The 26,783-nt window shown below is 44.3% G+C and overlaps 2 protein-coding genes across 2 annotated transcripts in view; both read left to right on the top strand.

Annotated features, from left to right (window-relative positions):
• The window catches only part of GRAMD1C (GRAM domain containing 1C), a 52,745-nt gene extending 36,852 nt beyond the window's left edge, over positions 1–15,893 (top strand). The window contains 9 exon segments of the mRNA XM_082277673.1: positions 5,933–6,079; positions 6,874–6,992; positions 8,077–8,219; positions 9,823–9,926; positions 10,623–10,802; positions 12,250–12,307; positions 12,822–12,932; positions 13,761–13,866; positions 15,640–15,893. Coding sequence (XP_082133799.1) covers positions 5,933–6,079; positions 6,874–6,992; positions 8,077–8,219; positions 9,823–9,926; positions 10,623–10,802; positions 12,250–12,307; positions 12,822–12,932; positions 13,761–13,866; positions 15,640–15,717 — 1,046 coding nt within the window. The 3' untranslated portion in view covers positions 15,718–15,893.
• Positions 15,894–16,946: 1,053 nt separating this feature from the next.
• Positions 16,947–20,065, top strand: ZDHHC23 (zDHHC palmitoyltransferase 23). The gene is made up of 4 exons (XM_082278141.1): positions 16,947–17,059; positions 17,297–17,992; positions 18,697–18,864; positions 19,657–20,065. Exons 1-4 carry the CDS (start codon positions 16,953–16,955, stop codon positions 19,922–19,924), a joined length of 1,239 nt encoding a protein of 412 aa, XP_082134267.1. The 5' UTR covers positions 16,947–16,952; the 3' UTR covers positions 19,925–20,065.
• Positions 20,066–26,783: the final 6,718 nt, after the last annotated feature.

The raw sequence follows: 26,783 nt of genomic DNA, 5'->3' as shown, positions 1-26,783 counted from the left end.
CCTTCATGGATATCTTGCAACAGATTACACTCTCTGTGCAAACATAATCTTAATGGATCCTAATGTACCAACCTCATAACTCGTTACCCAATATAAGATAGAAGAAACTTGGATACCTGGATGATAAACTTGTGCTGAGGTCTGTGGGTGCTTGTCCTGTGGTCCCACAGTAGCCTCTGACAAGTTCTCACTTTCTATGGTGAGCTTTTCACTTACCCTGGGGAAGTTTTCTGTGCCAAAGGGCTGTAGTTGTTGGGGCAGCTCACTGAACTTTGGTGGATGTTCTGTAATATCTGAATCTTTGATTCTGTAAATGCCTTTAAAGCAAAGTGTGCACAACCTGCATTGGTTCCAAGGTTATATGGTGGTGAGCAAATGAAAGACAAAAAGCCCAACAGTAGTACTTGTGGTCAGTAGCAGCTGTGTATTTCTTTCATGTGCAAAGAGAACTTACTTCATCACTTGTTGGCAAGGAATAGAACAGTTCAGTTGATTGAGGCCAGTTCTTAATCTCACTGAGAAATTTTTTATCTTGTCATTTCAGAGTTGACAACTGAAGTTGTTTGCAGGTGACATTATGTGGGGATCATTGAGGTGTCCAGGAAAGTTTTCAGAGTTGCAGGTTGAATTGGCTGCCTTCAAGTTGTGCTTTTTGCCTGGGGATATACTTTATATTCAATAAACTTTGCTTTTGCTCCCCCACAGTGCTTTTGTGTTGGCTTGAGTTCAGATTCAACTCAATGCATGTCAGACATTACCATTTTTGTGAATATACGTACTTGAACAGGCTGTTGTTTATGCCATGCTCCTACACACATAACAAGCTTGACAAATTAATTTACTCTTCCAAAGGTGTATCTTTTAGAGCAGCAGAAAGTTTTGGTCTTTGGATGTTTTAGATATTTTGCAGCTTTCCTATCTTCCTATTACCACATCTCTCTTCTTTCTCTGGATTTTACTTTTTATGGCAAAGGTCTCCAGTGTAACTGATTAAAAAGTAGTCCTGTTGTCTTTCCTGCTACTAGTTGCCTAAATCATAGCAGTAAATATTCCCTGTCATGCCTGCATTAGTGATGTTGAATAAACTGGAGATGTCTCTTTAATAAAAAGACAACTGACTTCATGCTGCTTTTATTTCTCTTCCCTTCCCCAAGACTAGTCTTTTTTTATTCAGAGCAGGATTTTCTAGACTCACGACATTAATCTTTTCTGTCAGAATCTTTATGCTTAGAATGTCTTTCTTCTGTTTCTCTGTCTGTTTTCTGTTGCAGTTGCCCCACACTCTTACAAGGTGAATTCCTTCACGCAAACGAAACTAGCTTTCCTACATGGCAAAGGTTTACCCATGCGATTAATTTCTCTTGTGTCCTCTGGCTCATACTCAGGCTGCCCATGGAGGTGTCCTGGCAAATAAGGTGAGGGGCAAGCTCAAGACTCTGGTTCTTCACAAGATTAATTCCCTTGTCCTAAGCAGTTCTCACCTTGGGGATGGGGGGGTCTGCATCCCACTGTCCACCACTGGCCTGTTGACCTGCTTCTTGGTGTTTTTGTCCAGGTTTATAAATCAGAGTATAAATCCTGAGCCATGACAAACTTTTGGCTAAGCTAAACGTTAGTATCTGTGGCCTTAATTCTGAATTTCAGAAAACAGATTTTAGTCCAAGCGTAGAATACGTATTTGCAACACAGGACCACGAGATCTTTTTAATTTCCTCAAATGACTCTTTAGTATATAGAGTAGTTTGTTTCTTTGTTTTCAATGACTGTGTCCAGCAGCATGAAATACTTCAAATAAAGAAGGGGAAGCAGGATATTGGAAAAACAGTCTTTTTCTGCTAGAAGGCTTTACTGTATGCAGGGAGATCATACATTTCTGCTGTCCTTGTGTAACGTGACAGACTTACTGTGTTGTTTCTGTGTGTACTAATAACCACCTTAAATGTGTGATCTGCAGGAGAGCATAACTGCCTGTACTGTGGTGCTGTAAGATGGGCACAGCAGAGGCTTGACTTTGCTTGCAGATAGTGGTATATAGGGCATATGGTGTTTGAAATACAGGATAGTTGAAATTTGGTTCAGCCCTGTGTTAGTTGTCCCCCTCCCCACCTCAATATGAAATTTTGGGTATATGGTGTATGTAAGGAAGAGTAGCCCTGTTATCTTGTTGGAATTTTAATCAAAATACTGAAAGGATGTATTTTGTTGAAAAAAAAAAAATTATTTACTTTGGATTTTGGAGGATATTTGTTTGAGTCACCTGAAGGCAAAAGGTTGTAGGGATTCTTTATCTTGTGAACTGGAAAGGGTTAGCATTGTGACAATACTCACTCAGTAGCTCCCCAAGTTAATTCTGTACTTAATGTTTAAAGTATAGGGGAGGTCTCTGAAAATGGTTAATACTGCTGATGCAGTCTTTAAATAGATGATGTCTGGAACATGTTCACTTCTAGGAATTGGTTTTATTCACTTGATTTCTGGTGTATCTGGTTAAAGGCTCCTACCTACATATCTTTCATGCAGCGTGTAACTTTTTCCCCATCCCCAGTGGTATAGAAATGTTCAATGGTGCCAAGATTTGCGTACATACATTTTAAAATCCGATCCTCCCCCAACTCAGTGGAGTGGAAAAATAAACCTTCTTATTAATTTGTTTGATAGCCTCTGCTTGTATCAGTTCAGCTTTCTTAATTTGGTTGTGGTTTTAACTTTTTGCTGTTGGTTGTGGATGAGAATTTTAATAACAATGTTTTTCTTACTGCTTCCCCCCTCGCCCTTTTCTGTCTCTTTTTTTGCGCTGCAGATGTCTTTAAACCTCTGCCATCACTGCTGCATAATGGTATTATATTCAAACATTATTTCACAGCTTGCTTTGCAGTGATGAAATGACCTTATGAAGTGCAAGGCAATAGTGGGGGAGGGAATAGACCTGCTGTCATTAGGCTGAACCAGGACACTCTGGGTAATATGTTTACTTCTGTGTTTTTGGGTCCCTCAGGGTCCTTACCTAAAATCAGAATGATCTCATGTTCTTTAGCAGACAGCTCCAATTCAGCTATAAATGTATTCAGGCTAAGAGAGTTAGTGTGATAATAGTATGCTGCTGAGGGGTTAGAACAGCACTGAAAGTGAAGGAGTTAGACTGATATCTCTGTATTTGCACATAACATTCTGTTAATAAAGAGCATTCCAAGCCAATCTTAGGTAAAATGCTTCATGTTGCCCTACTGTTGTGAAAAATAAAGGCAGATAGAAGTTTACTTGTGTGAGTTAAAACAAACACAACAGTAGACCAACATGCATCTTCATTTGTAGAGAGATAGGTGGTTAAAGCTGCCTGTTTTGTTCAAACTGCAAGTGTACAAAAGTGTACCCTAACTCATTGCTGTGTTACTTTTTGTGCTTGCTGCTTCATTTAGGATTTCTATGGATATGTTTTGAGAACTTGGAAGGTACTTGCTTCCACAGATGTGGAACTCGCAACACAATTTATGCATACATGCACCTTCCAGACTCATTGTCCAAAAGATTTCCAGTTTTTCTGGAGAACAGCTGTTTGAATCCTAGCATCTAAAGTAGCTGATGGGCCTGATATATAAACCTAGTTTTAGCTTGAATTTCCTAAAAGTTACTGGTTTATGTGCTAATAGCATTAAAAAAACCCCAAACTTTGTTTCTTTCAAGAGCTAAGAAGGATTGTAAGTAAAAACTTATTTTTCTATAGATTCTCATGCACTTGGCACTTTACTGACTGTTCCTTATTAGAGACATGACTATATAGAGATAGTGTAGGTAAATTAACTTACAGGAAGTTTTGTATAGACCTGGGGGTGCTCTTTCTTCAGACTCACTAGAAAGAGGACAGACTCGGAGTAATACAGCTTGGTAGCAAGATCTGCACCTTAAGGTAAAAATGCATGGGCTTCATGCATATCATAAGTTGCCCTGGCTTACCAAATTACCTTGCATCAGCAGAAAAATAGTGGCTGTCCTCAGGCATTTCAGGTGAACGTGAAGTTGTGCTGTTTAGCTCAGGCTCACTGGGGCAGAGGTAGCTTGTGTTATCTTGTATTTGCTAAGACGTATACAAATAGCTGACAAAGCTGATCTGATGCTTATCTGGTGGCTTGATCATGTGTCTGGCTCTTTATTTTTTTTTTTTTTAAGTGGTAGTAGGTTCCTTGGGCATGTCAACATCCAGCTGAGTGACACTCAACCACAGTAACTAGGTTTGAATTGCCTGCTCTCTGATTCTATGCCAGCTGATGCACAGTAGGCAGAGGGGATGTCAGCAGCAGTATCTGAAACTTCCTGTCTCTTAGCAAAAGAGAGGATGTGGGAAGTGCACTCTGAAAGGAGAGATCTGTAGTGTTGAGGTCTTGTTAAGTGAGGTCAAACTTACAGTTCACTTGGCCTGCCTTTTGTTAGAGTTAGGTTCAGCTGGGAGTGGAAATACAGTGAGCATAAGCTGAAAGCTCAGGCTGATTTCTGGCTTCCTGCAGAATGTTTCAGCACAGCAGAATTTGTATTCTACATGTGATGACTGTGTATTGACTGGTTAAATAGACCTCTTGAATTGTGTATTTGCTTTCTGTCCCATCTCATAATTGTGTGGAATTACAATTGCATAAGCAGAACATAGCACAGGAAGGAAGTCAATCTCTTGTGCAAGCACAAAAATATAGCACTCACGCTTCACTTTTGGGGTCCTACATTGAAGCCTGATGAGATCAAGGAGAGTTTTTTTGGAGGCAGATGTTGTAACAGGCTTCAAGCAGGCTAGGAGCAGCATTAGAGGAAGTCTGCTCAGTCAGAGCTGGGTTTCGCTGGGGACTGCTGTGGTTGTTTAGCTGCTGCATTTGCCTTTATTGATACTGACTGCTACCAAGCAGCAATGTTTTAAGTGCTGTAACCTTAGCTTGTAGGCAGCTTGTGAACTACACTGTGATATTCAGGCTGCCTTTGCATTAGTGGCTGGCACTGACCTTTCCTAGCCCCGAGCATTCGTTTGTATCAGTTGAAAGGTTGGCCATCCTGAAGATTCGCTTTTGGGCTTCTTGTTTCATTTTAGTGATGTGTGGGAGTGGGGGAGGGGCTTGTTTGTCTTGTTGGTAATTACAGTTTAGGATTGACTTGTTTCTAAAGCATAAGCAGATTGAGTCAGGGTTGGCATAGGAAACTGCTTGCCCTCCAGGATTATAATTCTATCCCTTATCTCTTGCAAGCGTGGTTGAGACAACCACAAAGCTGAGTCATGCCAGCAACCACCAGGACGCAGAAATAGCAAAGATCAGTGCTGCAGCCACAGAATGCCACTGGGGTGCTCGGTGGCTTTGAAATGGGTGGTGGCATTTGAGCCTCTTAGTGCATTTTTGGGGACTGCAAAATGGAGCAGGGTATCTCTTGTGTTCCTGTTCAATACGTATGGAGGGAAAAACAGTTTGAAGAACTGTTTGGGAGTCTACCTGGTCCCTTAGACTGTGGACACTACCAGTATTATAAATGCTAAAAGCAGAATTCTGAAACTAGCCACAATTAAGAAGAAAACTGTTATGGTTTTACTGTCCTTGCTTGTCTTTTGTACAATAGAGACACATGTTAATGAAAATTATGCTAACTTTGTCTTTCCCCAATATTTCTTGTAGAATTAGTAAAATACTGAAGGGAAAACTAAAGGGATGGGACCTTTTGTTGTTAATTTATCAACTTGCACAGGGAAATGGTGGTAGTTGTGTATACTTGAAAATCAGCTCTGGACTTGTTCCTGAAGGCAACCTACCTACCAAATCATTTGCTGCTATCATTACTTGGTTTCTGAGAGTGAGAAACAAAGGCTGATGCAAGCTTGGGAAGGATTTAAGATGTAATAAGGCTTAGAATGCTAGAAGGGTTCTTTATAATACTGTTCTTAACCTGATCTCTCTGTCTCTCTTAGCAGTGAAGGAGACTGTCTCTGACAATGATATCTATGGGAGGCTTTTTATAAACAGAGTTTTCCACATCACTGCAGACAAGATGTTTGAAATCCTTTTCACCAATTCTCACTTCATGCAGAGGTTTCTTAATTCCAGGAGTATAGTAGGTAATAAACTCCTCTTCTTTCTGTGTGTGTTATAAGCTACCCTGAAAATTTTTACCTCTGGGAATTGCTAAATAGGGCTAAGTTGAATTTTAAGGTTCTCCTTTGCTTTAAAAGAATTTTTAAGCTTTAAAGTTTCACTATGAGAAAAGATATTTAAAGCTAGACTGTTGTTTCCCTAGATATGTACATTTTGGAGTAAAAGCCTCATTTCAGTGCACCACAGACCTGCACCTTAATGCCTGAATTTTGAGTAGGTTATTAAGTTGATGCATTCTGTGGGGTATTTCTGATTACATTGTGTCCCAGAAATAGTGAAAATTGTACGGCTGGCACACAGGCAAAAATCATTGCATCCTCCTAAACGATACTCACAGGCTTTAATTTTCTGGATGAGTAAATTTTATTCACTGAGACAGTAAGAACAGAAAATTAAGTTAAAAAGGGTAATATTTATTCAGTGTCAGCTTGGAAGGCAAAGTGGCAAAAGCTTTTGATAATGCTAAGTGAATCTATTCAACTTCAAGCAAATGGGAAATGACATATTTTCATTTAATTGCTTATTCTTTTCTCCACCCTCAAATCTTTCAGTAGATTCAGGTTCAGCTATTCAGAGCTTCACCTTTGTTCATTAGCACACTACAGTTTTCCCTTTCCTGGAAAAACCTCACAACTATTTGGAATCAGTTTTCTGTCTCTCCCCCTATTGCTGTTCTCAAACTCTTAAGACACAATAGGGCAGAGATAATGCCCTTCAGGTAATTTTTATGTGAGATTTTGCATCACTTCTCATCTAGATGCTGTATCAACCCCTTGGAATAGAGACTCCAATGGCAATCAGCTGAGGACTTTGACGTACACTGTCACGATTAACAATCCACTCTGTGGGAAGTTCACAACTGCAACTGAAAAGCAGGTACTATGTGCATGTGTGTGTCTGTCTGGTGCCCTTTAAGGCAAGGGAGAGGTCAGCTCTGTGGTCTGTCAGAGTTCTGACTGGGATTAAAGTTCAGTGAACTGAATGTGACTGCAGTTTAAACAGAGCACCTCTAAGGGTGGCTTGCTGTCTCTCTCACCATTACTGAGCCAATGCTTATTAAATGAGAGAGGTTTTCTACCTTTACAGATGGCTGTAAACTCCATAAAACTTGCATGGAAAAGTATTATCATCTCTTAGGAATTGGGGGGTGAAAAGGTGCAATTAAAGGCTTTCAGTGTCCACTTCTGGGCTCCCCAGTATGAGATGTGAAGAGCCTGACAAAGGGCCACTAAGATGATGAAGGGACTGGAGCATCTCATCTGAGAAATGGCTGATAGCTGGGAATGTTTAGCCTGGAAAAGAGAAGGCTCAGGGGCATCTTAAAATTTATAGAAGTATCTGAAGGGAGGGTGCAAAAAATTGAGTCAGGCCTTCACCATCAAAGGCCACACATTTCAGTGGTGCCCAGCAATGGGACCAGAGGTGATGGGCACAAACTGAAACACAGATAATTCCTTCTGAACATCAGGAAACACTTTTTCACTGTGAGGGTGACTGAGCAGCAGAGCAGGTTGTCCATAGAGATTGTGGCATCTCCTTCCTTGGAGATATTGGAAAGCCCCCTGGGCATGGGCAGATAGTCCTGCCTTAGTTCTTGGAAAAGACGAGCACCAGAGGTGCCTTCCAGTCTCAACCCTTTTTGTTATTCTGCTTTGGGAACGGTCTCAAAGAAGAGCTGTGGTCATGAGGCAGTGGCCAGCCTTGCATCTGGTACTTGAAGTGGCAGTGGGGAAGTACTGCTGCTGCCAGTGTTGGCTCTAGCAGGAGGCATCTTCTCTTTTCCCACCCCACCTGTGGTTAACATTCTTACCTGGTTTCTATAGTGATTCTTCAGGCTTTCTCTCTCCTTGAGTTCACTTGGAGTTGGTTAATCCAGCCTAAGGAACTCAGGCTGAAAGGGGGTGGAGGGAATTTATGTACCATGAATATACCTTCTTATTTTTATTTTCTTTTATGATAGATCCTGCATAAGCAGAGTCAGAAAGGTCAGTCTTACCAGGTGGATGCTGAGGTGCTGACACATGACGTCCCTTACCATGATTATTTCTACACTGTGAACAGATACTGTATCAGTCGCACATCCAGTCACAAGTGCCGGTTACGGTGAGCCTGGGTGGTCCACGGGAGGAGGGCAGAAGCCAAGGCAGGGATGTTCTGATGATTAGTAAAAGATCTGCCAGCAGCATAGGAAATGTTGGGTTCTCTTCTTGAAAATAAGCTTGGTCGCATGTATGCTGTGCTTGGATCTCATTAATGCAGTGAGAAACTGACTGAGATGGTGACTCTGAGGTACAGAACTCATCTCCAATACCAATTTGGGTCCTGACCAGCCTCGTGTTTTCAAGTGCAGCTGTGTGAGTGGGATAAATTGGAAAAAATTTAGATGTTTTATTACAAGGTTTCCCAGACATCCTTGCTAAAGGCCTGCAGAGGAGAATGGTTTCACAGGAATGTGCGGGGGAGATAGAATGTACTTAATTTTGCAAGGAGGTACTCAAGTGAACTCTGCCTAGATATGGAAGTTCCTCTCCCATTTGTTGAAAACATTGGAAGTGGTGCTGTCTTTAGTGAGAGTTTTTATCTCAAACTTAATCAGTACTCAGGAAAGGTTAGCAAGCCTGGATTCTATTCTGGTTTATCTCAGGCTATAAAACTACTGCAAACTCTACTAGGAGGAGAAGGGAAGAAAGGTCCTTGAAAGACTGCTTTGGATTTTTTTTGGAGTGAATCACTGTTATTCTTTGAGACCTAGACTTGTTTATTCTGAGATGCACGACAACCCTAGGGTAAAGAGTAAAAACCTAGGTATTAACATCATGTATAGAACAGAAGGTACATGGTGATGTCACAGCTGGCCTTACTAAACTGTGCTTAAAATGGCTCAGAAACTCCATTTGAAAGGAGTTATTGTGTTAGACTGGAAACACAGTGGGCTTACACTGATTTGGAAGATTACTTAAAAAGTTGAAAAAAGTGTATTCTAGGATAGTCAGTGTTCTTGACTGAAATCACAGGCTATGCTTTTGTCCTTTATAAAGGACAAAATCCTTTATAATATCCTTATATCCTTAAAATCCTTTATAATAATCCTTTGGGATTCACTCAGCTGTTAGAAGCATTCCTCTGAAGGATTCTAGTCAATTCATTTTTATTCTGGAAGCATTATTGATTAGCTTGACCTGAGGAATGCAAGGTAGGACTGTCATTTTCCCCTCTGTCATGCTCACAGAAAGACAGATTTTAATTTCTCAGAGTAGGGTGTGAGCACTTGATGTATGAGTGGTGATAAAGAATTTCACCTTCTGCACCTTGTAGTGCCCATGTAATATATCATGTGTGCATATACAAAGTAAAAATCAGGGTTTTTATTATCTGGAAGCCTGAATCCTATTTTAAATGTGTATTAAAATGAGAATGCATCAGAGGGTAGAAATCGTCTTCTAGTCTGAGTCTGAAGGAAACATTTCAAAATGTTTCCCATAATTTGGACATTCAGATTTTGAGGCTTTAGCTAGAGATGTTGTCTTTGCTACTGTCTGTCTCTTGCCTTTCTTCAGAGAGTGCTGCCCAGCTGGAGAGCAATGGCAGTTCCAGTTGGTATTTCAGATTTTAGACATAAGCTGGAGGCCTGCTTCTGATAAGAGATTTCTGCTATCACGGTGCCGCCTAGAAGAGCACTCTTTCATTATTGCATTCCGTTTGCTAGGGTTTCTGCAGAAGTGAAGTACAAAAAACAGCCTTGGGGTCTTGTCAAGTCTGTAATCGAGAAGAATACTTGGGGAGGAATACAGGAAAACTTCAAACAACTTGGTGAGACATTTTCTTCTTTGTGCTGGAGTAAGGAGGCTACTTTTGCTATGTATGTTTTTGTGGCTGTCAAACCTGGCTCCTTGAAGAAAGGCTTGGAAAAAAGGCAACGCCTAAGCAGTCTTGAAAGACAGAACTTCCTGTCATCAATGTATCTGCCAGTTGCAGGGTATGGAAGAAGCCTTTTGGCTAACAAGGGGCTTTTGTATACCTGGTCATAATTGCTTTCAGAAGGAAACATGAGGAGCAGCAGGAAAGCTGTTATTCTCAACTGCATGTGCTTATCTCTAAGAATTTCCTTGATTGTGCATTTGAGAAGAGAAGCAGTGGCACTTGGCAGGCTCCATGAGTGTCTGTTCACAGCCTGGCCAGCCACGGCTGCAGGCTCTCAGTCTGACACAATTCCTAGTCTCAGTCTAACAGTGTCTTGCAGTGCTCTTCCAACTGCTGTCTGGCATACCATTGAACAATCCTGCCTGGGGTGAGTGTGCACCACCTCTGCAGTGTTCCAAGTGCCTCTAGCAAATAGAACTGGGGTGGAGGTCAGGGTGTACTTTGCCAATTAGCTGCTTTAAGTTCATGTACTGGAAGGTGTGCTTGTTCCTCTTGCTGCCATCCTGCATATCTCACAATTTGTCTTCAGTGTTAAGCTGTTCAGCTTTCCAGATTTCTTCAGTAACCTTATTCTTTCCACTGCAGAATCAGATCTCCTAATGGAGGAATATGCAATTAATCAGTCCATAGAAGACTCTGGGAAATTACTTGCTCTGAGACGGAGGCGACGCACTTTACACCGGGGTTTGGCAGAATCACTTCCCAAACGTTCTTCCCAACATTCCTCTGGTGACATGGGAGTAGAGTCCCAGGGCAGCTTAATAGGTAGGAATTTTTCATACCAAGTGCTTTCCAAAAGGTGTGTTCAAGAAAGCATAACTCTTAAAATAGTGTAAGAGTAGCACTTGTGTATATATTACTGTTGTCTTGATGTAATTGGTGTGACAGCAAATGCTTTAATAAGTTCAGGCTTCTTCAAGCTTGCATAAAGTAGATTTGGAGTATGCACGGTTACATCTATCATGAGTATCTCATGAAATCAAGCCTAATATCACCTTCAGTTTTAAGACAAAAATCAATCAAAATCTAAAATGCTGTTCTGTATCTGCAAAGGATTGAAAATTAGTTTGGATCAGGAAAAAAAACCTAACCTGATTCTTGTAACATTTCTGAAAAATTGCTTTTTTTCTTCAAATAACTGCACACACAGGTCACAAGTTGATTAAACTTTGCCACTTGCCTCTTGGCCCTGTCATCTCAGTTTTGGTTATTTATTTTTAATGTTAAGAAGTCTGGTTCCCATATGCTTCTGTAATTTCTGGGTCACTTAAGCATTTCTTGCAGTTCCACTGCCCTTAGGCACGACAGACTTGGGCACTGGGGAGTGGTGGATTCCATGACAAAAATTGAATTGTAAACAATGAAGTAGGAGCAAGTGCACTTCCCTTAACGGGGAGACAACACTGAGTACACCTTTGAGAGAATATTTGGATCAGCAGTGTGTGTGAAGGACTCTTTACCTATCTGAAATTGCTTCCTAATTACTTAATTTTGCTACTGCTGCTCCACCTTTTCAGATGAGCGTGTCTCTGTACACTACAACTTTTATGTGTGTCCTTTGTCCAGGGCAGAATGTGCAAAACTGGAATTATTTTTGAAGATCAGCCTGCCCACGGTGATAGGTGCTCAGTTTGGAGAGAACATGCACACTGTCCCTCAGTAGTGTCTGATCCCTGTTGCCTGATGAATAGCAGATGGCCTCTGGAAAGGCTGTTTCCAGGACAATAGATAAACCAAGCCAGTAAGGATGGGACCAGTTACAGGAAAATGTGACTGACACTGGTTGTCAGAAAGATGAATGTAAGCAGGAGAACAAGCAGCAGAGAGCCACTTTGCAGCCTGTCTCTGCTGTGTGTGACTAGCAGCACATGTGCTGGATGCACGTTAGGAATGGATGGACTGCATCCTCTCACGCTATTCAGCTTTACTGTGACCATGCCCCAGCACTCTGTTCTCCCCAGTACAGTGGGATAGGGGGAATTCTGATGGAAGAGCCTGACTGTTCAGCCAGCTTCTCAGAGATGACTGCAAAAATGCTTTGGTGAATGGTGGAGGTGATCATGTGCACCTACATGACCTGTTATTTTTTTCCATCAGAAGTTGTTGAGCAGTTCTGTGTGAAGTGCTGGGCACTGACATATATCTATCTGCACACATCCTTTAGGAATGTTCTTCAGTACTTTTTAACCTCCTTCTCTTCCATGCCCTATAGGAAGGAAAAGAGATGCAGTAAGTAGGACCACCACCATCATTGTAGTAATGAGTGTCTTGTAAGTACTCACTTGCATTAAAATGTTGCTTGACTTAAGCTCATCGTGATCTTTATCTGTATTTGTTCCTCATTTGCATGTTAACATTGCATGTAGCATGATAAATCTTAACCTACTTTGAGTGGAACATGTGGGTATAAAAGGGGAATGGATTGACTTGAAAATTACAGGCAGAATGAAAATGCTGACTTGCCAAACTAGTTACCTTGCACGTTTTTCTTAGGTCTGATCCTATTAACAAAATAAAGTCTAGAATTTACAGATTCCTAATTTTAAAAGTTCCAAGAAGAGATACTGTTGTTATTTCTATTGGCTATTACCCAGCTTAATGGTAACTGCTAAGAATTGTTCAGATAGATACTAATTTCCAGTATAGTGCTGCCCCACACCTTTTTTCTCCCAGGATTCTGGGAGGATTCTGTTTCCTTAGCTGTCTTTAGCCATGATCTTGTGTTTGTAGCATTGCAAATGAAATTATTACAAAACCTGGGGTTTTTTTCTCTTCTCTCTACAGTTTGCTGCTCTTGGTCTTGCTGAATATAACACTGTTCCTCAAACTGTCAAAGATAGAGCATGCAGCTCAGTCCCTCTATCACGTCCAGCTTCAGGAAGAAAGCTCTTTGAAGTAAGTTGAATTCACAATCTTTGCTTGCTTTCTTCTTCAGCTTATGTGAAAATATGATCTAAGGAAATAAATTATAAATAATGAAATTCAGTGGCAAGTTTTCAGAAGTGGCTGGGGCTTGCTGTGGTCTATGCTGAAATCCAGTGACATGTCTGACTGCATCTTGCAGTAATAAATTTCTCCTTTGACAAGCTTTTTTGGGAGAAATGTTAACCTTAGTTTGCATTTATCAGCCTGCTGTGACTCATCTTCTGTGAATATCATAGTGCTGATCACAGAACCAAAGTGTTCATCCTGTGTGAACCAGCATGTTCTCAAATGGAATGTTAAAGGTTCATTTAGCTTTTTAGCTTCTTTCTGAGTCTCCTGCTAAATCTCTTCTCCTTCAAAAACTTCCATGTTATGTGCCTTTTGTACTCAGACACAGAAAGATGGTACTTCCTTTTGAATACAGTATCAACAAATAAGTTAAAAACCATATCCTGATGCTGAGACTGGAAGAGGTGTAGGGACCTCCCATAGTGACCATCTCAGAACTGGTTAGAGCAACTTTCTTCATAAGAAGGATCTTGCTCCCTGAAGTGTGAGCCTTATATCATAAATGTAATGTCAGCACACTTTTTTCTTGGTGGCTGTTGTCTACAAAGATCTGAGGTACTAGCTTCAAGAAAAGAGGCATTGAAGTTCAACTGCAGGCAGCTTTTTATGTGGCTTTTGTAAGAGGGTGCTTTTAGCAATGGCAGAGCAATGGTGGCAGAGAACTGTTGCTTTTATAAAGGCATTGAGGTGCTTGTTTCATGTTTCTGATGTAATCTCCATCTTTTTCAGCATATCCCCAGAAATGGTATCAAAAGAGGAGATCCCTCAATATGATAAGGAACAGGTTAAACATGTGAAGGGAGTTTTAAGAGACTCAATTGAAATGCTTGAGCAGGTAGGTCTGACACTCTTTCCTGGTGATGTTCTTGTTTCTCAACAACTCAAGTTTTCTCCCTTGTGTTATCATAGCTTTTGTTTGATGTGGTCTGATGCTAGATAAAGTTTTCTTGATCGGTTTGCCCTAGGCAGTGCTTATGTTTCTGATGTTTTGGGTTGGTTTGGTTTTGAATTTGTTTCTTGGAGGGTTTTTTGGGGTTTTTTTGTTTGTTTGGGGTTTTTTGTTTGGGTTTTGTTTGTTTGGGTTTTTTCGGGTTTGTTGTTGTTGTTGGGCTTTTTTGTTTTTTTGGGGGGGGTTTGTTGGTTTTTTTTATTGTTTGGTTTAGTTTTTTTGGGTTTGTGGTTTTTGTTTTTTGGGGTTTTTTTGTTTGGTTTGTGTTTTTTTACTTAACTAAGATGTAAGTGTGCATGTCAATTTTCTTCAACTTGTCAAGTGCTTAAGAGATGTGTTGATGCAGTTCTGAATCATGACAAAGCAAAGACTGGAGTATTTCAAAACAGATTCCCTTTCCTAAGAAGACTCATACTAAGATGGTTTTTTTCCCATCTTATTTTGGGGTTTCTTCATTCATTTTTATCCTGGCTTTTGCTCCCTGCTACTCTTCTAGATATTGTCAAGAGCTTCACTTACATTGGTATCAAGGGGCCACCTAATCTCTAGTGAAAAATAAATAAATTCTGCAGAATCATATTTTTCTGAGAGGCTCCATAGAAGTTAATCCTCTGTCACAGTAACTTAAAATTTCAGGCTCCTGTATACTACAGACACACACAAAAAAAGTTGTTGAATACTGTTGTGTCTCTGATCCTGAAGTCCATGACCGTTAAATCCCTAAAATCCCTAGGCTGAAATTTCAACTCAGTAACTGAAGGACAGTAAATTGGTGCTTTAGTTTTTACTTACCACTCATGAATGTTCTGATTTTAACTTCTTTTATTAAATCTAAATGCAATGGAATAAATTATTAGTTTCGGAAAGCTGAAGGGGGAGTTCACATGTACCTTTCTCCATCATTTGCTCTTTCTTCTTCCATACACTAAAGGAGGTTAGAAAAAGAAGCCATTTTTTATACTCCTTGTTTAGAGGTGTCTCTGCACACACAGCTGCTATTCATCTATTAATTAACCACTTTGATCACAACTTGAAAAAGCCTGAGTGCTGGAAGCTTCACTTTAGAGAGAAGGTTTTCTGGTTTCCATGCCCTTTTAACTTTTTCTGCTTACTATCCAAACAATTCCTAATTCTGAAGTGTTAAGTGCTTTTTGAACACACAGTGTAAAAAAGAAAAGTGAGAATTTAGCCACCTTTTCATCCAGAATAACACTTTTTGTCTGGAAGTCCTGACACATCTTAGTGCTTGCTACCTTGTGTTTTCTGAGGGTTGTCAATAATCTAAACACACTTTGTGCACCAAAATGCACTAGGAGGGCCAGGTGTTAAAAGAAAATTCATGTTGTACTGCCATGTTCCTTGGAGTATTTGCACTGAACATTATCTGTGACTAAAAATGAGTTGGGTGGTTTATCTTTTGTGCTGTTGTCTGGTGAGGTGTTAAGACTTTATCATCCTAGACTGTTAGTATTTATAAACTCTGCAGAGTGTAGCTGTTAGGAGAGCACAGTAAGCCAACTGTTTATGGTAACAGGGAGGAGGAAATCACATGAAATCTTTAAAAGAAAAGGAGGAGGGAGACTATTTTCCTGATAATGCTCACCCATACAGGAGACTGACTTAAGTAATTGGTGGGGGGGGATGATTGTATCTTCACAGCTGAAGATTTCTCTTTCCATGCTCCAAAGAAGCTTTGACCACTTGAACAGGACACAGAGCAGCAAGACTGAGAGTTAAAAGCCACATCAGCTTTTTATTCAAGATGTCTGAAGAACACGTGTGTGTGAGGACTTGTGGGGTAGGGATTGTAACTGTCTCCTCTGGACTCTTTACTGTTTAGCTCAAAAGCTGCACAGAATAAAGGTTTGTGGAAGAAGTAAGTCGGGTTCTGCATTGCCACAGCTTGGCAGTCTTGTCTCTCCTGCCAGCCCTCTACCGTGGGGAGTCTCACTTCCAAACAGTGCAGAGCTCTTGCATCCATCCCGTGGTGAGTGAGCGAGGGCAATTGTACTGCTGGTGAACAGATCTGAACACTTTGGAGGGTGAAAAACACCCTCAGCAGAGAACTGAGCTTGTCTCTATGAAATCACAGCTTTTTATGTCAATGTACAAAATGACCGTCACTGAGGAGTGTTTCGTAGAAAAAATGTTACTGGATTCACAGCTACAGGATCTTCATAGGCTTTTTTTAGCAATGGGGACCTTGTGAAACAAGTCACCATCTTAAGATGAATATGCCTAAGATTAATTAAGAGGAAGAGGTTTGATATCTCTTGCATACTGCAAGCTTTGGCAGGCTGCCTTCTGCCATATGTTTCTAGCTCTCCCAGAGAAATTTCAGCCCTCGGTCTTTTCCCTCCATCAAGGGCTGTGCTTCAGTGTGGTGTGCCCACTGATGATGAAACACCTTTTCATGTGCTTCAAGCGTTTTCTAAGCAGGTTGAGGGAAAGAAGATGAATATAGGAAAAAAAAAATCCAGGAAAATGGAAGGGCCCCCTTCCTCGAGGCTGGGGTGCGGTTGGAGGGCAGCCCTGACTGGGGCGGTGCTCAGCCCGTCAGGCAGCGGTGCAAACGCAGGGTGTGGGGTCGGGAAGCGGGGCGCAGGGTCGAGTTCAAGGTGTACGGTGGGAGACTTTTCCCGGCCGCGTGTCCAGCCCCGGGTAGCGGGAGCCCCGCGGCGCCGCCCCCCGCGCCCGCCACCTGTTGCGCTGTCCCTTTAAGGCAGGTGCCCCCGCGTGACGGCGGCCCCGCCCCCCGCGCGCCCATTGGCGCGCGCCGCCGTCAGGTGGACGGTCCGGGCGGGGGCGCCGCCCCCCGCACACCTCGGGGCGCGCGCGGCCAATGGCGGGCGGGCGCCGCGGCGGGGGCGGGGCCGCGGGGCGGGGGCGGCGGCGCGCGCGGGGCACCTGAGGCGGCGCCGGCGGCGGGAGCCGCTCCCGGCCCCGCGGGAGGGACGGGGCGGGCGGCGGCGATGGAGGAGCCGCTCTGCTGCTGCGAATACGTGGACCGGCGCGGCCAGCGCAACCACCTGGCGGCGTGCTGCTGCGACTGCGAAGAGCTGGACGACGGCTGCGACAGGTACCGGTGCTGCGACCTCCGCCACCCTGAGGGCCGCCCGACTGCGGGACATCCTCCCGGCGGCGGCGTCCCTGTGGGGCTGCCGCTCTGAGGGCGGGGGAGCCGCGTCCCGCTTCCCGAGAAACTTGTTGGGAGAGAGGGCAAGGGGAGGCGGCGGGAGCGGGACGGGGCAGGGGCAGGGCGGCGGGAGGGCGGCTGCCCCGGTGCCAGCCGGCGCTGTGCTCCCCCCGCTCACAGGTGGCTGACGTGCAAATCCCTGCCCCCGGGAGCGCTGGAGAGGATCGTCGACACCATCGCGGACCGGCTGCGGGTCCCGTGGTTCTCGGGGGCCGTGAAGATCAACGTGAGCCTCGTGCCGCCGCTCGTCCTGCTGCCCGTCTTCCTCCACGTTGCCGCCCTGCACTTCCTGCTGGGGCTCGTAATCCTGACGTCCCTGCCCGTCGTGGTGCTGTGGTATTACTACCTCACCCACCGGAGGAAGGAGCGGACTCTCTTCTTCTTGAGCCTGGGGCTCTTCTCCTTGGGATATATGTACTATGTGTTTCTCCGGGAGGTGGTTCCCCGGGGCCACGTGGAGTATTCCCAAGTGGTCGCTCTCACGTGCGGGTTAATTCTTATGCTTGCAGCCCTGTCTCGAGCCAAGAAGGACCCTGGCTATCTTCCCATCCCAGCAGGCAATGAGGAGCCATCGCACCAGGGTTTGCCCAGCAAGAGTGTTAGAGGGAGCTCCAGCGGGCTCCATGGTATCTCAGGTGCTGCCAGCAGTCGTGCTGTGAATGGGGAAGCTAAAGGTTATTGCAGGATGTCAGCTGGGCAGCCAGAAGGTGTGAAAAAGGACTGGTGCACTAAATGCCAGCTGGTCAGGCCAGCCCGAGCAGGGCACTGCCGGCTTTGTGGCAGGTGTGTGAGGAGGCTGGACCATCACTGTGTCTGGTAGGTTTTGCACTGCTGAGGCTCCCTGTGTTCTCTCTTTCTCTCTCTCCTAAGTTCCCTCCTTTTTTAAGCTAGCTTCTTTTTTTTACAATCCCTGGCCAATAGAGTTGTTTTTGCTATGTGCAAGACCTTATGACACTCTTTAAATACAAAAAGCTTTGCATTTACCCTTTAAAAGAACAGTTGGAATAATTGTTTATTCTAAGTGGGTTGAGCTGAGAGCTGAAAGCTTCTGCAGCATACTTCGGAATTGGCTTTACTTCTCTCCTGTTTTTTCATCAGTTTGTGTTGGGTTTTTTTTTTGTTTTTTTTTTTGGTGAGGGTTTTGGATTTGGTTTTTCTTTTTCTTTATTAGACTTGGTCTGTGGAGCACTAGCAATCCTGCAGTTAAGTTGCTTTAGTGGTCTCCTGAGGCAAGGAAGCCCAAAGCTGCCTTTTGGGTATAATGTGTCTCAGTAAAGGATACTACCCTTGCTAAAAATTTGAGGCAAACAGTCTGCTGCTGTTACCCTACAGATCTATTGTCTTGTGTTTGTAACTTTATAAAGTTATAGACCTTCTTCGAATATATTTCAAAGTTCTCAGCCTGTGTTGAATGGAAGCACCATGGAAATCAGGTTCTTTGACAGCTGGGGGAGGGAGAAGAAATAGAAGACAGTTTATTTTCTTATTTTAAGCAAGTAATCTCTTCTTTCCTTTTGGAGGATTAACAGCTGTGTAGGGGAGCACAACCATCAAGCTTTCATCCTTGCACTCTCGTTCTTCATGCTCACCTCTGTGTATGGGATTACCTTGACCCTGCACACCATCTGTAGAGGCCGAACTCCCTTTGTGGCATTGTTCTACTGCCCCGGGGCCTATTCTGACTACAGGTGAGATGTCTGTCTGGGAGAGAGCTGGGGTGGGAGCAGCCTTGCTCAGGCAGCTTAGCTCCTGCTCCTTGTTCTGCTGGCTGTCAAACCTGAATGCAAAGCGCTCCCTAAAAAACCCTGGAGAGCAAAGACATGTCTCTGCTTTTGCCAAGGTGGGCAGCCTGAGACTTGGAGAAAGTTGAAGGAGCTGGGATTTGAAGTACTTACTGTGTTATATATAGATGTACTTTTAAATACATTTGCCCTCAGATGCAGGTAACAATCTGACAGCCTGGAATCCACATGTGCTCTCTCCCTCTTATTCCTCACTATTTATCTAGTGACTGTCCTCCACATTATCTGCCTAGAACGTGCCCTGTCTGGCAGGAAGGCTGGTGGGAGCTGTTGGACATGAGTTCAGAGACCAGCACTACCACAGATGGGCAGAGTACTGCTAGTACATAAGTGACTCTTCCTTCCTCTGCTCCATCTCATGCCTGGTGGAGTATGAGCATCCTGGGGTCCTTAAATAAGGCTGGAGCACCTTTACAACAGGAAGAGTAAAGATCTAGGTTGTGTGACAGCAATGTTCAAGAGTAGCTCTGGTAGCAGTAAAAACTCTCATTAAGTAAGCCCTGAAGCTTTAATTTCCAGAAAGCCTTTAAGGATTATCTGATGAAAGCAGCAAAGTGAGATCACTGTGGCAGATGTTAGACAGGGATTTGAAAGGATAGTGATTACCAGGGAAAGTCACTTTATAGCAGCTGCTTCAGTACTAAATGGCTTCCTTCCCATCTTTTTCCCTTCTGCCAGCTCTGCTCTGTTGTTCACCTGTGTATGGTACTGTGCCATTGTAACAGCTGGCATGGGATACATCCTCCTTATCCAGCTGTTGAACATCAGCTACAACGTGACTGAGAGGGAAGCTCGGCTGGCTCTGCGGGACAACACCGGGCGCAGACTGCTGGGCGGCTTAGTGATAGACACTGGCCAGTATAACCGGGGACTCCTGTGCAACTGGGGCCACTTCCTGAGCCTGGGGTCTTCTCCTCCACAGCGCTCTGCCGAGGACATTGTGTGACACCCCTCTTTCTGCAGATGTGTCGTGGTTCACTGACTTTGTTTAGCAGGGGAGCAGCCCCTCCCTCCAGGACTCCTTCCTTGCACAACCTTCCCTTGTGGTCGGCAGGTAGGCTGCCCATCCCCTCACCGACAGCACCAGAGGTTTTCCCAGGTGGAATGGTTCTTCACATGCTGTCAGCCAGCAATAGGATGCAGAAAGCAGTAAGCCATATGTGCAGATGGGGAGAGGAGGAGCCTGCTGCCATTTTCCACTGTGGGAAACAGCAAGAAGAGCACAAGGTTTTGAGAACTTGAGTTTTCATTAGATGTGAACACTGGCATCAGGAGTAACCAGCTGCCGGGCTTCAGGGAGTGCACTGGTTCCTGCAAAGGTTAAAGAATCCCTGGCTCGTACCTACGTGTGGCATTTTGGAGATGTCAGAAGAGTGAACTCTGGATACAGATGGACCCTTGCAGAAACCAGGCTCTTTGGCTAAAAGAGACTGTCTAGGCAGTCACTGAGCAGCGTTCTCCTCTCTGGTGCATTTATTTATTTTTATTCTCCTATTCCATCCAGCTGTGTACATGCTTCTATTAAGTGCCTTTGTGAGCTATATTCCTGTAGGGCTTTGTAGATCCCTTCACCTCTTGACCCCTAAAATTGTTATTCCATCCCTGTCTAAATGAGTGAAAAGAGATCCCATTGTTCTTTCTGTGAGCTGGGTCTGTATTGGTTTGAAGGCTTTGCTCATCTCCCTCAAAGTGTTTCTGCTCTGATTATGGGTTGTGACACATGACAGCAGGTAAATACACCAAGTAAGGAAATGTTTTGAAGTAACAATGAACTCTGAGGGCAAAACAAGAGTGCTGTCCATCTGGTATTACTGTAGCTTTATGGAAATTACCTTCTTCTTCTGTCTGTGGGAGAAGGGAATCTGTGGGGGAGTAGGCAACTGCTAGCAGCATGTTTGGTAGGTAGCATCTTGATTGGTTGTGTTGCTGTCAGCACAGTGATCTTGTCTCAACCCCAGTTGTAGAGCTGCCTGACTGTAGAGCTGTTTTCTCATGCCAAGAAGCCAAGGAACAGATCAGCCTTAGGGTACGGAGGGAGAGGTGGAGGATGTGTTGGAGGTGTCTGGTTTTGGGATAGACGACCTGTAGTGGCAGGTGAATGAACCTGCAAGAATGTGATTTGTTCCTCATCAGCCTGCAACTGTATTATGGCCTGGACTTGAGCTTCAGCCAAAATGACAAGGTTTTGGTGGCGGTGGTTTCTGGATTTTGTGGGTGGGATTTTTTTGTTGCTTTTTGTTTTAAACCCTTCATGTATGCTGTTGGCCCTGCAGTAATAGGAAGGGTCTGGCTGGAAAGCTGGGGACCATGGCACAAGAATTACAGGTTGGGCCTAAGGTGAAAAAGCAGAGATCAGAGCTTTGTCCCAGCCATGGTGATTTCAGATGTGTGCATCATGCACAGGTCAGGCCTGCCCCTGACTGCACGGGCGTGGCAGGCAGCTGGGTGATGTTGGGCAAGTGATGCTCATTCATTGTGCTGCTGTGCATTAGCTTTGAAGAATGGATGGATGGTACATGGTGCCAAAAGAAAGCAGGGTCAGGGGTGTCCCTTGAGATCCCTGCCAAATTTGTTGTGAGTGCTCTTCATTATATGTCCCACTTTAAGGTAAAGATTGTGTCCCTCTTTGTACTGTTTGGTTTCCTTGAGTGGCACTTTTTATAACCAGCAGATAACTGAGGAGCAGCTGCACCTGGAATGTGGCTGTACAGAGTTACTGAATTTCCCTTATTTCCTCTTGCCCCTTTTCATCCTGTGAACAGTTCTCTATAAGGAGGTAAAGGGACAGCTCTCTTGCTTCTTACCTCTAACCAAGCACCCTAAGAGGTTCTGATCACTTCCTTGATCCTAATGTGAATAAAAAGGCACCTAGCTGGACTGTGCAAAGCGTTCCTTTATGACCCTCTGTTTGGAGCTTGAAGCCTGATCCTAGGAGTTGAAATTGAGACAAAGTTGCTTTCCCTTGATTTGTCTGTAAATGTTTCCAAGGCACATATGTATTTTGTGATGCCTGCTGAGATGAACTGGAGCTTGGCAACCCTGGATATAAGGATGCTGTGGCCTAGTGGGATCTTCTTAGATCTTACCCTGCTGGCACTGAGGAAGATTAAGGCAGAAGGACCTCCTGGGCTAAACAAACTCCTGCAGTGGAGACAGCCAATTTGTTTGTCCCTGTGCTTTGCATGCACAGGAATCAATCATGCACCCACGGGCTGAACGAGTTCTGGGAGCTTTTGCAGGTTTGAGATAAGTGATTTCTCAGTCCTGCTACTCCTGGCTGGGAGAAAGCAGAGCAGATCGCAGGGCTGGCAGTGTTGGCCCTGTGGTACTCACTTGCACTCACAGGCAGAGATTGGTTTCTACTTTGCAGCCTGTCAGTGTAGCCTTGTCCCTTGTCTCTCAGTGAGCTCTTAGTGATTGGGAGGTTTCGTCTGAACTGCTTAACACCGAGACTCTCTCAGGGCTGTTCTCCCAGGCAGCGAGGAATTTGGTGTGCAGCTTAGGAACAAAAGACCTGATACTAATGTAACCATTTCATACCTTGGTCAGGCATGCTCCAGTATAGCGGGAGGGAAGTGCTGAAGTAAATTTCATTTTTTGCACTGGCTCCAGTGGGAACCAAAACTATTCAGGGCACTGAAGGGTTGCAAGGATGGGATTTTTCTAGGAGGAAAATGCAGTGCTGATTCCTCAGTGAATAGGAAGTTCAGGTGGCTGTAATCTGCATAGCAGTGGTGACTGTTTCTTTAACAGGATTTGTTTACCTCTTCTTCCTGAAAGGATTTGCTTTGTGAATGCCTTGGGAGATGAGAAACATAAAGTAATAGGATATTTAAAAGGCATCTAAATGGGCGGAAGAGTTTCAATCCCTTCAGATGCATACTTGGGAACTCTCCTTTTAACATCCCTGAGAATAAGCAGGGAACTCTTGGAGGGTAGTGCTCCCTTTGCAGTTATTGCAAGGGCAAACTGTTGTGATCCGGTGTGCTCAGGAACAGTTTCTTTTCTGAGTTATTTCCTGCTGAGCTTGGTACTGACCATAGTGGTAGAAAAATGTCAAAATCTAAGAGCGTTAAGAGTCAGTCCTCCGGCTCACTATGTTAGTAGCTGCCTAGATCCATGCTGCCTGGGGGTTGGAGCAGTGGGAGCAGCCAGCATATGACTTGTGGGTTGTGTGTGGCCTTTAGGCAAGGACCAATGTCTCACCTGTAAAACTGTATGCCTGGCAGTGCAGAAGACAGTACCCTGCTGGCTCTTGAAAAGTTTTCCCTCTGTATAACAAGAGGACTTAAAGCTGATCAAGAGCAGGGAAGGATTTTGGTAACAGCCAGCCCGGATGTTTTTCCACCCAGACTCAGAAGTTAGTTTGTCTTGCTTTACCCATGACCTTTTAAGAGGCACTTGTTGTTTTACAAATAATGTGGACTTCTGCAGACCAGGCAGCTTGTAGGGGACCAGGCTTCTGGTATTGCTGGTGTTGTAATGTTACACCCTCCGTGCCCAAATGCCAACACCCCACTGTTTGGTGTCTGTAGGAACAGTGCACCTTTAGATACACCCTATAAGTGGTGGCTTGGCACTCTTTAACTGTCTTCCTTCATTGTGCTTTTTTGTAGGCGAGTCACAGGTCCCCACATCGACTGTTTCTCCATTTAACTTGTCCTCAAATGACAAAAGTCACTGGTGAGCCTGAGCTGGTGCTGCTTGTGACTCCTAATCACATTTCAGCCTTCATGCTATGATGGTGCTTTTTTTTCCCTTCAAAGTAGGTTGCTTTCAAGTGTCTTAATGAAACCATTTGCTGTAAAATTTCTTCTGAAGATAAAATGGATACTGCCTCACTGCCTAATGTCTTAATAATGTGCTTGGTTTTTTCCTCCTATATGAATGTATATTGCCTCATTAGGGCAGGAAGCGTGTGTGATTATGGATGTGTTTTCCTGTATTCCTTTCAGTGAAAAATTCTAGTTACCTAGGATTTTTTTTTTTTTTGCCACTACCAGGATGTTCATGCAGCAAAAATCTTTCTGCAGACAGGTGAAGTTCTTTCTGAAATGTGGGAATTCAGCCTCCCAAGGTCTTGTCTTTATGGAACTCCTCTAATGATAATGTGAAGAGTGATGGGCGCTGGAAGAACTGTCTACCTTGGAAAGTTTTTTGGTTGGTTGGTTGGGTTTTTTTTTAAACCTGAGCTTTAGGAAGAAACTTTGTGAAGTATTTGTGAGCCTTTTTGAAGAGACTGATGTGTGTATGTTTGTGTCCATTTTGCATCATATTCAGTGTTTACAAATGGGTATCAACTGAATCAAAATAAATTAATGGAAATTATTTGTGGAGTGGCCTGTTGATTTCTGCCAACACACGCAGGCAAGCCAAATGACCAAAAGCTGCCACCATCTCATGGCTGGCTGTTCAGCTGTCAGCTGGACTTGGGAATAAGGGACCAACAGTCTAAGGAAAAGTTGGGAAACAGATGTTCTTCCAGTTCTGCAAAAGTTGACCTGTGGGTTTGTTGGTATTGAGATAAAACAGACCTGCTGGCAGTTTCTCAGCATCCTAGAAACTAGGGATATTCCCTCATGGTAGGAATTTGAATGGGGATCTTTCATCCTATCAATCAATCATCGGTCTCTGAGCAGGTTCCTGGCCTGTTTGTCATGTGTCTTGTTTTCCCACTGGCACCTGCCCACATAATACACCCAGAACCCCAAAAGAGAACAATCTCTTACTTTAAACCCTTTTCTAAGCCATATTTGGAAATGACATGGATATTCTCCTTGTAGATAGTGGGAAGAGATGTAGCCTTTAATCCTGTTGGTATCTTGGGACAGCTGCTGAAAGGCAAGATGACTTTTAATGAGTAGAATCACAGGTGCCTTTGATTGTTCCAGATCTCTGCTTTGATTCGCCTGGGTGGTACTTCTGTCTGCTGTTCAGCTGTTTCTGTTTGAAGGTAACTTTGCCCTGCTGACAGCAAGGACCTTCCACCAGGGTTTTAGCTGGAATGAGACGGGTGTTTGAAGAAGGGTGTCAAGACTTTGACACCCCAGCATGACCAGCTTTGTGAACTCTGTTGAGGGCTGTTGATGGGGACACAAGACACTTCTGTCTCTCCCCAGCTTTTATTTTTTCCCCCGTTGTGGCTTGCTGTGTTGCCCCTACAGAGCAGGGCCATGTCTGGAGCAGCAGCCCCTGTGCTAGGGGCAGCCAAGGTGCACTGCTGGGACAGGTGCCCATAATGGATAGCAGGTCTGCAACGATGTGAGCTGTGGATCACGCTGCAGTGGTCCATGGACCCCTCCCAGGCTTACTAGTGTCCCTCCCTGCCTAGGGGGAGCAGAGGAAATTGTTTAATACTTCAGGCATTCTTTCAGATCCAGTTTGTGCAGGGCCTAGGGGATTTGGAAGTGACTGGTGTGCAGATTTAATGAGAAGATGGTATTTCTGTGGTTAGGGTTTTTGGGAAACTCTGTAAGAACTCTGGAGGGCAGGTGTCAGTAGAGGATGGGGAGTTTGCAATCACTTCAAGGTTCTGTATTTGCTGTTGTACCGCAGTGAAAGTCCTCCCCCCATTCCTGTGAAGGAGAACGAAAGCCTGGCTGTACAGCCACCTCCCTCTCTTGCTAAGAAAAGCAAGGAGCTGACAGGCAGGAGTGTGCCTGAGCTGTGAGAGTGTGGGCTGATGACCAGCATTAAGGCATTGACATCTGCATCTAACCAAGTGTTGGAGCAGGAGGAATGCTCTGGTACAGCTGTAGGCTGAAGCTGTTTCCTTGGTCTGACAAGCTCTCTCACGTCACCCTCCTGTGGGAGCCTCAATTTGCAAAACACTAACGTTGTGCCAGGGATTTTAGGGGTATCCTGTGCATCATCTGGCACAGCCTTGCTTCTGCCAAGGAGGTATATGTTTCAGCCATGTGTGTATCAATAAGGAAGTCAAGAGGCTTCTCCTCTCCCTTTTAATTCACACCACTTTCAGTATGAATGTGCCTGATCCCTGAACATCTTCCCTATTCTTCAGCTGGATCTACCTGAGGCTTCAGCTCCATGCTTGCACTGGCAGTAGGCAAGGGCTCTCAAAGCACAGCTCCCCGGATCTTTCAGCTTCTTGCTGCTGGAACTGTCCAACCAAAGAGCATCTGTCAGGAGAATCTTTCAAAGCTACTAGGAATAGAAGGAAACCCTGGAAGGTGAGAGCATTGGAGGCAAAGGACAGTTTTCAAAATGTTGACTGTAGTACTTCAAGTTCTTTGGAGGAAACTATGCTCTACACAAGCAGTATTATTTTCGTGATGGTGAGTGGGCACTGAGATGAGTGGGAGCTGTGGGCTTTGAGGACAAAATGTGCATTGCTGGGGAAAGAATCTGCAATTTAGTAAACTGGATACACCCCTGAGTAGCCAGTGCTTTGGGGCACCTTTTTAGCTACGCAAGATGTAAATTCAGTACGTATTCAGCCTGTTACTAGGGTCAATTCCAGGCTGCATGTGGGTGCATCCACTCTACTGCTCCAAACTCCTGTTCCTCCCTCTACAGCTACAGCATGTCCTGTCTCTGGTTGGCTGGAATGCTGCCTTCTCCCTAGATGAGGAAGGTTATGTCCTCACCTTTTGTCCTCCGGATCACTGTTCTCCTTACACTGTGAATCCAGGTGGAGGGTGGGCCAGAGGCTTTCCTTGCTGTGTTCATTGTCAAGCCCCAGTAGGGAGGAAAAGTCCAGCAGAAGCATGGGAGCATAAGGGCTGGTTCAGGAGTTCCAGGAGCTCATTGGGCACTACATGGCTGAGACTTTCAATGGGGAAGAA

This window comes from Coloeus monedula, assembly GCF_965178545.1.
Source record: "Coloeus monedula genome assembly, chromosome: 3".
NCBI classification, from domain to species: domain Eukaryota; kingdom Metazoa; phylum Chordata; class Aves; order Passeriformes; family Corvidae; genus Coloeus; species Coloeus monedula.
Note: the sequence above shows the minus strand (reverse complement) of the source record. Positions and strands in the feature narration are given on the sequence as shown.

Coding starts and splice junctions, on each gene's coding strand:
- ZDHHC23 (XM_082278141.1), top strand. CDS start 16,953: ATGGAGGAGCCGCTCTGCTGCTGCGAATACGTGGACCGGCGCGGCCAG. Junction 17,060..17,296: donor CTGGACGACGGCTGCGACAG/GTACCGGTGCTG, acceptor CCCCGCTCACAG/GTGGCTGACGTGCAAATCCC. Junction 17,993..18,696: donor CTGGACCATCACTGTGTCTG/GTAGGTTTTGCA, acceptor TTCCTTTTGGAG/GATTAACAGCTGTGTAGGGG.